The 10,201-nt window shown below is 34.8% G+C and overlaps 1 protein-coding gene across 1 annotated transcript; it reads left to right on the plus strand.

The window, feature by feature from the left end:
• The first annotated feature begins 2,299 nt into the window (after window positions 1-2,299).
• Window positions 2,300-6,244, plus strand: LOC106060563 (uncharacterized). The gene is made up of 4 exons (XM_013218494.2): window positions 2,300-2,454; window positions 3,187-3,232; window positions 3,850-3,901; window positions 5,151-6,244. The coding sequence occupies exons 2-4, from the start codon at window positions 3,203-3,205 to the stop codon at window positions 6,041-6,043; spliced, it is 975 nt and encodes a 324-aa protein (XP_013073948.2). The 5' UTR covers window positions 2,300-2,454; window positions 3,187-3,202; the 3' UTR covers window positions 6,044-6,244.
• Window positions 6,245-10,201: the final 3,957 nt, after the last annotated feature.

The raw sequence follows: 10,201 nt of genomic DNA on the forward strand, positions 1-10,201 counted from the left end.
TTAAACCCACCACCAGCGGGGTTTGAAGCTAAAAATTAAATCTTCAAAATAAAAAAAAAAAAATTTCGCAATCAAAATGCTTTGAGCGTAGTCAAGCCCATTGGGTGTTTTGAGTTTAAATTTCCCTTCTGAGGGGTTTGATGCTAAAAAAATACCTCTTCTATTTAAAAATAAAAAAGCAAATTACACACTAAAATTCTTTGAGAGTAGCCAAGCCAATGGGGGGGTTTGAGTTTCAACTCCTCTCCTCCAGATGTTTTTTTTTTTAAAGTTTAAATTCACTCAAGATAGTTTTGAGTTTATTAAAGCGTTTTAAGGTTGAAAGCCTCTCTCTTCAATGTTATTTCTAAAGCAAACTACAGTAACCAAATTCTATGACCGTAGCTAAATGCGGTTTTGAATTGAAAAAATAACAACTCCAGAAATATATTTAAGTTTAACCCCCCCCCCCCCAAGATGATTTTGACGATAAAAACTTCCCTTTTCGATATAACATCTAAAGCAAAATAGTCACCTAATTCCAAGATCGTAGTCAAGAGAAGTTACACATGTCTACCAGTGGCTGCGCTCCATTAATAAAGTGCAATGAAATTGAAAAGCACTAAATGTGGCTCTACAAAGATGGCTAAGACAGATTTTAGGAGTCAGTTATAGAGATCGGATCTAAATCAAGGAAATCCTGTGCCGAAGTGGGAGTCGACCCCTTAGTAAGGTTGTGACAGAGCGTCGCATGAGGTTTGCGGGACAAGTTCTCCGACAAAATGAATTACGCATAATAAAAGTTGCGATGACATTCTAGTACAAATTGGCGCCACAATTTCATGGAGGTCCTTAGAACAAGTAGAAAGAGGCTTCAGACGTCAGTAAGAATAGCACATTAGGTTTTTGAAATAAAACTTTTAATAGCAAAGTAATGTACTGTAGGTACCTCGGAATATGCATTTAGTTGGCTTTCAATACCAGAAATAGTGCCTGGCGGCGGGGCTTAGCCCCGCGCTGGGGAGCCCCTTGCTGTCAAGGGCGAGGAGTCAACAATTTTTCACTAACTCCAGGAAGAACCTATTCTGGGGCACAATAAACGTCTTCCAAAAGAATGAAGAATCAGAATGTAATAGAGATTAATTATGTGCACACACACACACATATCCATCCATACAAACATATTTTTTTCGGGGGGGGGGGAGAAAAAATCCCCCCGATTCCCCCCCCCCCCCGAAAAAAATTCTGGCTACGCCCATGATGTCACCTATTTAGAATTTATCAAAGAATTACTAAATTTAGAATTGTTAAAGTCAAATAATGTGTCTACATTAAACATAATTATATTTTGTACTACTAATATTTTAAAACTTATAAGATGTTTTAATTCCTATAAAGTTTAACATTTTTATGCAATATTTACAAGATACTTACTTTAAAAGTGTATGTTTCAGAAAGAAATTAAATTCAAAGTACATATAAATAAACTCGAATTTATAGTCTTTATTATAGCGAGACAGCGAGTCGTATCTAACAATATGACCGAACCAGCTTTGTATGCCTTGAATTTGAATGTCAAGTACTTGTAGATCAATATGATAATGTATATGGTAGCAGAATCTTTTTCATAATAAGAGATTCACTATTCCAAGTGTTATACTTTTTTTCATTTAGTAATAGTACTTCACAGATAATTTCAAAATCATCTAATAAAATATACATATAGCAAAATACTTTCGATCCATTATTAAACTTTACACAATGCTTTTGAGGACAGGTATGATTGGATGCTCATCACATGGCATGCATTGTATGGGCCGCATTGCATAGAAATGTAGGTGACGATTTTCCGCCGTTGCAGTTGTGTAATAATTAGTTCTAATCAATTTAGGTTGAATAACTCTTTTTATTATAATTTAACAAAAGAGAAAATACAACGATATTTGTTTTTATTGTAAAAGTGTTGTTGTTGTTGTTTTTATTTTGGTGGGGGAGATGATAATTTGAGGTAGAGGTTACATCATGAACAAACAGAAACCGGTGACATTAACTCTTTCGACGACTGCATGGTATTAGAAATAAATATTCACCCTGAGTTTTCTAAATTTAACCCAATATAACGATTACATGACAAACGGAAAATTCCGAAAATATTTTTGCACGATGAAATATTATTTCGGTTAAACTCAAAAATTTCTTATTTTGCTAAATATTGACATGATATTGACCTAAAGATTTTTTAAAAATTAATTACTTATAAATATGTAGAGAATATATTTGGCTCCTTTTATTTTAATCGAAATGACATTTATTTATCTTTCGGAAATTCCCCATTTAAAAGCGGCAAAATTCATTATGCATACATTTCATTGACAACAGTGTCACCATTGATTAAAACTCTATTGATTATAATCATTATAAAATATAATTAGTTAACAAGCGTATTGGATGTATAAACGCTTACAATTAATGAAGGTAAGTAATTTGTCTATAGTGTTATGTGTGTGATTAATAACATGTAGAAATCTAGATCTGGCGACCCTTCGACGATGCTAAGAGTAAGAGTGGGTCAGCATAGCGGAACATTGTAGGCCTTTTATCATCTTTGGCTGAAAGACTGTTGGATTGTTTATTGTTATTTACACGTTATTTCTTTATTCGCTGGATCTAGTCGGAGTGAGGATTACGTTTTAGACTGCAGCTAGACCGTGATTCTGGACTTAGACATTTTTATCCAGTGAACTTCATCAGTGTGTAATCCAAATATGGTTCTAGACGTTCTTGTCTACATCGTTCCTGCTTACATCGTCTTGCAGTGAGTAGAAGGGCAGTCCGTCACAGTTGTACCTTGATACCTCATCATATCAAGTCGGCAGTTTGAATTTAATTTGGTACGGAAGGTTACCTCTTGACTCATTTAGATCTACATTGTAGCCAGTTGACCGTTGGGGTCACTTTGAACTTTGTTCCTTGTTCCTGTGTGTTTTCTGACCAACAACACACGAGTGTAGTATACCCTACTACTACACTGCTACACTGCGTAATTTACGTATATTTTTATACGTTATGTTTTCAATTTGAGAGAGTTGGACTTAGTTTTTGTTCTCTCCCAATGTATTTCATTAGAAAGTCTATATTTTGCCACAATCTCTATATACATCATGATGCAATATTAATCTGAAATCTCTTTTTTTTTTTCCTCTTCAGACAGGTTAGAATAGAAATGGAAGTTATTAATCAAAGAACTGATGAGGTAATATATTTTCTATGGTGTATGAAGCAAAAACAGTCTATCCTTGAAATAGACTATTAGTCTACTAAAGTATTTTGTCTTACATGTGTCAATCATCTAATCGTTCGTGTTTATTATATGTATACAATACTTCATCTTTTAATGTGTTCTATGGTTTACACGCTATGCACATTAATTAAAATTGTTCTTTTAATTTCGTGGGTCAGATTTTTCTGATGATAAATTTTTCTTTTATTATTGTCATCAGTTATATTATCCTCACGGATTTTTTTTTTTCACTGAATTGTTTTTAGATTCTATCAATGATGTTATGTTTTGTTTTTTTTTATTTTCATGATTAGTGAATATTTCGTTAGGATATTCATATTCACTTTGCAGCCTTTCTGAGGAATGTTTGGTTCCGTTATATTTTTTTTCCTCTTAGACAAAGGCTACTATTTTCACAAACCAATTCGACAATCGCCAGAGGTGTGACCTATGACTTTTTCTTATAATTTTGTTACTGCAAAATATATTCGCTTAAAATATATACAATATATTATAATCTTAATGTAATTTTTTTAATGAACAAGCACACGTAGACACACGATTTATCTTTTTGTTGTATTTTATCCCAGATTTTTCAGTGCAACGTCACATTTCAAACTAGCACAAAGCCAATGGATACAGGTAGTAGAGTTAAAAATAGACTAAATCTTTTCTCTTCATTTTTAGCTGCAACTTAAAGGGAGGAACCGTCATTAGATTTGTGTGATCTGTCTGTTCGTCCGTCCGTCTGTTACGCTTTGATTTTAAAAACTTGATTAGTCGTTAAAAAATCTGATTTTTTTAAAAAAGTGGGGAGAGGACGTTAAAATAAAATAGTCTTAGTATTCTTAAGTTTGTGTATTTTAAAGTTTCACATAATGGAAGTGACTTGTAGGCCTAAAGTTATTTATACAATAGAAAAATTTGAAATTGAGAAAAGGTTGGGAAAAGGCAACTAGGAAAAATGTGTTTTGGTTCAAAACGCATCTTATTTGTTCCACTTATGTTTAAAAGTTTCATATGAATTCTAAATTTTCCAAAACAAAGTCTTAAAATAATTATCACAAAAAAATAATTTTAGAACTTGAATAATTACATTAAAAAATGTTAAAAAATCACAATTTGTGAAGAAAAAGTATTCAAATATCTATTATATGCACATTTTAGAATCTGAGGAATGACATTAAAGCTGTCGCTATATTTGACTATCATATTTTAACAAGTCTTGTTTTCTGCGGTAGAATGAAATAGATTCATCTCTTTTTTGTTAACCATTAATATTTTTCAAAAATAATGATTGCATTTGACATTATAGAGAAGTTTAAATTGCACCGCAATAATATACATATGTGTTGAAATATCAGTAATTGGCATATAGATATTTGACGTATTTTGTTTACAAAATATCGAGTTCTATACAAAAATTAAACCAAGGAATTAGTGTAGGCGGGGGGGGGGGGGTTTACATGCATGCGCCCCCACCTACAGAATTGGCAAACATACCAGACATATTTATAAACAGAAAAGAAAGCTGATCACTGAAGATAAAATATCTATTTTTCATCGTGGCAATGGACATTTTTGTAGGCTTAAACCCGTTTCCTCTATTGAAAAAAAAAAACACCAACTTTCCGCCCATTGTATTTTTTACCAGTAGACCATAACTGTTTGAGCCCTCTGCGACGAACCGTTTTCAACTTGGGCTGCAGACGGAGAGATGAGATCCAGAACTATATAATATATTCACTAAATTTCACTCGTCTTCCTTTTAAAGAATATCTTGTAATATGTTAGATAATAAATAGACATAATACGTATTGGCTATTAATTTCTATTAACTTTTACTTATTCCAGATATGCTTGCTAAGTGTTCTATTTATTATTTCTACAGATGAAGCTTTTGATTTTGAAGGACTTCAAAGCGTTGGACGCAAATGTTTGAAAGAAAAAGACCACGATAAGTTTATTTCATTTAATGAACTTAGCATCTCAGATTTCCCGGAGCCATACAGACACCTGAATTTCCTAACACTAGCCAGGTCGTTAGGAGACTTGGTAGTGAAAATTGAATTGTCCAAAACAAGCCCCGATAGACCAAATAATTTTCCTAGATATTGTCGTTTCGGTACTGGTAAAATTACTTTTTCAAAGATAATCAAAGGAACTAAGTCCAGGCATTGCATATGCAGAGATTGCAGAACTAGCTCTGAACCACAGACTGAGTGGGCGGAAATTAAAGTTACTACAGCAGCCCATGTCATATTTAATCTGTTTGAGGCTGAAAACGCCGTATGCATCCTTCACTTTAACCAAAAAGATGCAACCAATATTGTCACTTTGAAAGAAAAAGATACTGAAAATGTTAGTGTGAATAACGACAGGAGTACTGTTATCTTTGTCACACATGATATCAAGTTGGCTTCAACTCTAAGAAAGAGTATCTACTTCTTTAAAAGACAACATACAAAAATATTTAATGAATTTAACATTTTAGCAGACCATAAGTTGGCTATATTGATCTCTCACCCTCATGGCGAGCCAAAGCAAGTTTCCCTGGGGACCTACACCAAAACGGAAATAGACGGGAAAAGATTCAAAGACAAAGTCTACACTAAGTACACCTATGATCTCCATTCATGTCCAGGAAGTAGTGGGGCTCCACTTTACTTTCTGGGAAAAAAAGATGTGTGGTCCTTGCATCCACACAGTGGCAGCACATCCAATGGAAATGCTGGAAACATTGTGAGTACTGGACACAGCTCAACAGAATGGGAAAAAGTTTAAAAAGCGAAATCACTGGACACAGCCCCATAGTATAGGAAAAAATGTAATAAGAGGATTTCACTTATCATTGACATTAGTTTGTAACTGTTCTGCACATTGTTTGAAATCGATTTCTATTAAAGTCATTGTTATTGAGAATATCCATTTGGAAACATTTTTTTCGCATTCTATATTTACTAGAGAATAAAATGCTCTAAGTTATGTTTCCTTGTATTGTCTTTTTTTCTTTTAATCAGTATACCATTGCAAGTGTAAAAAAAACAGTAACTCCTAATAGGATTTTTTTCTGCAAATTTTTTTGTTACATTGATCAAAAAACTAGCGACTTGTTTCTTGCTTGAGTGCTATTCTGGTTTGAATAATGAAAACGTTGAAACTCCTACAGTAGATTTAAAGCTTAAATGTGTAATATTAAATTTTAAATTAGTATCATACATTACAAGTAATAAATATAATTCCCTCATAGACATCAATAAAATACAGTGTATGTTATCACACAACTCAAAGGCTGCCCCAACTGAATCTGCTAATAGACAAGCAATTTTCCAGTTGTGGTGTTTGACCCTCTTAATAGTAATAAAATTTCAAAAAACACTTTGGCGTTACCATAGACTATATAAGTCCCTGGGCGTTACTTTTGACTTGAAAACAAACAGATAACCCAATATTGATATTGAGACCTCTAGATCCCTTGGCGCAAGAAAACCTAGTCTAATAAACCAGGAGAGCAATTTTAGATAAACTCATGGCATTAATTTTGTAATGGAAAAAAAATGTATCTATTATGAGATTTTATTATTAAGAGAAATCAAATTTTCTTCAATATCTTTTCAAATTGTTTTTTTTTTAAATCTAAACAAGTGACAGATCGACAGAAAGACAACACAAAACTAACAGCGGCAATTCATCTTCCGATAGGCGCTTTATAAAAAAGATTCATGACAATTTCATGATGACATGTAAGCAAGATTCCAAGACAACGGAGAGACTACTCCAAGCCTTTTCCTTGTCTCAGGCGTCACGTAGGGCTGTGTGCTGGCTCCAACGCTTTTCAGACTGATGCGCTCCCTTGTTATGACCACATTCTTATATGATTGTGTGTCTTGGACGCTGACTGCAGAGCTAGAGTGGAGGATCTTAGCAATGGAATTGAGATGCTACAGAAGGATCTTAGGTATCACATTTGAAGACCGCATCACAAACGAAGAGATTAGAGACAGGGTTACTAAAACTATAAGGCCATATTACAAGGTCTTCGGGGCTCGAAAAGACCTTCCTTCAGGGAACAGTATCAGGAAAAAGAAGAAGAGACATACAGAGAAAGCAATGGGAAGACGACATAAAGAAATGGATGGGCTGCCTTCGAAAGATTTTCTATCCAAGGCAAAAGACAGAGAGGAATAAAGAAAGGCGGTCGACAAATCTTGTGTGATGCCCCAATGGTCCAACAGACTAAGGGATCATAGGGATGGGTGAAGGTTGATTTATATTTCCATTTTGCGTCTACTTCTGTGTTAGGCAGTGAATTTTCTTTTGGCTTCAAGTGTGTATCCCACGGCCTTTGTAAGTGATCTCCAGTTGTCTCGTTCTGAAGCTGCCCAACCTTTTTTTTAGCTGCACCTTTTGGCAGTGCAGGAGAGATGTTTATCTACAACGTAAAATTCTTGGCCCTGACGACTGATCATCACTAATTTCCCAACTCCTAGAATGCTGAACTGGCATTTCATTTGAGGGAAACAAAAAAAAGTGGGGTAGCATAAAAGTTATTGGTTGGGAATGAGGGCTACTAGAGGATGTTAAAAAAAAATGTACGATGTTATTGTAAAATTAATGTACACCTGGCCGGATTTAAATATAGTTTTCTTTAAAAAATTTAATAAAAATCCACTTATTAATAATGATACTGATATCCAATAGCAAGCCATATTTTAGAATATAGAAATAGAGTAGTTGTACATTTTATCTAATTTTCCTACTTTTAAAAAAAGTTACAAATAATTTTAGTACCGAAAAAAATGTATATTTTGTATGTTTTTGAGTTTGTGAAGAGTAAAACCATAGGTGACCCACTGCTGTAGATCCGATGCTGCATTAATATATAACGAGAACGCTACAACATGTCTTAATTAGACAAAAGTTACCATCCGCAAATTGGCTCGTTATGTTTCTAATGACATGTGCCCTGATGAATCATTAATTTTAGTTTCTTCTTGAGTCCAATCAAAATCTGATGTGACTATACAATCCGATTCTAGAGCGGCAAAGTTTGCTACAGTTCGTGCATGTGGATGCTCCTGTTTTAATGTAATCTAATTAACAAGGCAGCTTTCTTTGTCATTCTCTTGGCTATGACCAGTACATTCATTTTGCAATCGGAGAAGTTCGTATAAGCACGCACAGTCTGTTGTCCGATCTTGATTGATTTCCTACTACTTATGCTTTCTTTGATACCTGTAGTCCTCGGATCTCGCTTACAGACAGGTAGGTTAGCCTTGGGTCTGACTCCCTCAGCAAGCTCAGCTTTCAGGATGTCCTAAGGAAATCTTCCATCTGGCATGCGGACAGTAGCGGCCCTAGGGGTGGTAAGTGGGGCAGCCTCCCAGGGCCCCGCGCCTGAGGGGGGCCCCGAGATCGTAGATTTCTTTGTACCATTCAGCTTCGCGGTCCGGATCAGTTCTCATTAACTAAGACCTGTTGCTCAATATTAAGGAAGCCTTCTCGGCATCTATATGATACCAATTACTATGCAAGCTCTTAACATGACGCTTTTGGAAAAGACAGCATCTTATGACTTCTCAATTCTACGAGGCTATCATTGTTTAAAAAGTTCACCTTATCATCAATTAAAATAATGGAACCAATCTGAGCAGCCAAATAACATCGTTTATTTCGTAAATATACGACATCCAATCGGATTGGAATAGGTAGACGCGTAGTGATTAAGTTTGAACCAGTCGTAGAAAGAAAATCATAGGATAGGTCATTTATATTGTTGTAACATAAATGCAACTTTTGAAAGATTTTTTTAAAATGAAAATTAATAAAGAAATATAGTGTTTTCTTGACTTTCGAGAGGGGACACGCTCTGAGACCGCCCGAGAAATTAAAATTTCCGCGGCATTTAATTTCATATGCGTACACAATTTTTGGATACAAACAGCATCACAAGACATCCCCTAACAATTTAATCTCCTAAATAACAATTTTCTCATTCTCTTAATTAATAACCTTTACATGCCAACTGTTTCTGACGTTACGACCTGTGACGGGACAACGATCTATTGGTCTACACTAAAACACAGGTCGCGATGTCGCAGGTCAGTGTTGAGGCCTACTATAACTGGTTGGTCTAGATTGAACCAGTGAATGTGCCTATACTGTTATTTCGGCCAATCAGCATCCAGAAAGTTTGACGATGACGTAGGCCTATGCATTTTATTTATTTATTTATTTATTTATTTGTCAATAGGCTACTGTGCATATTCATCGGGTGGCCGTGTTAAAAAACAAATCGCGGGCGTATATTTTTCATTCTTTATTTTGAAAACCCGTGCTATAGTACGTTCTTCCACGGAAATCGGATCTTCAAATTTCAACAGAAAACTGTAGCTCCTATCGCTCACCTTCTTCTTAGGGTTAGAACATCAATTCGGACAGCGCATCGGGAGAGAAGATACATAATTGTCACGTACACTATGACCATATATGGTAACAGTTTCGGGTTGTTTGCCGACATAGCTTGACATGGCTGGGAAAAAAAACAAGCATGTAATTAAATGATCTCCATTGGTTCCGAAAGTTAATTGTTGTACATTAGACTGCAATGATTGGTTGGTCTGGGAGGGGTAAGTTGTTGATCACGTGATTACGAGCTGAAGCCCGGATGAAGCGTGTAGCTCCCGGCCAGTCTTGTCTCGGAAGTTGTAGTATTAACATCTAACTTTTATGTAACCTGAAATTGAGAATATATATTTTATTTGTATCAAGACTCAGATATACTATTGTGTAGATTCAATTCAAGTACATTTTAACCATTGTAACTATGTGTGAATAGTGTTTTCAAGTTATTAATTAAAGTAATTGTTTTTGGACGAAGAGAAGTTTCTTCATTGAATTTAGAACGTACTTAGATCATATTTGTCAAGTAGTAACTTCTAG

The sequence above is a fragment of the Biomphalaria glabrata genome, chromosome 1, assembly GCF_947242115.1.
Source record: "Biomphalaria glabrata chromosome 1, xgBioGlab47.1, whole genome shotgun sequence".
Taxonomy (NCBI): Eukaryota; Metazoa; Mollusca; class Gastropoda; family Planorbidae; genus Biomphalaria; species Biomphalaria glabrata.

Bases quoted from the DNA above. Each gene is read 5' to 3' on its own strand.
- LOC106060563 (XM_013218494.2), top strand. From the start codon at position 3,203: ATGGAAGTTATTAATCAAAGAACTGATGAG. The intron at 3,233-3,849 runs GTAATATATTTT...ATTTTATCCCAG, and splicing joins TTAATCAAAGAACTGATGAG to ATTTTTCAGTGCAACGTCAC. The intron at 3,902-5,150 runs GTAGTAGAGTTA...TTATTTCTACAG, and splicing joins CACAAAGCCAATGGATACAG to ATGAAGCTTTTGATTTTGAA.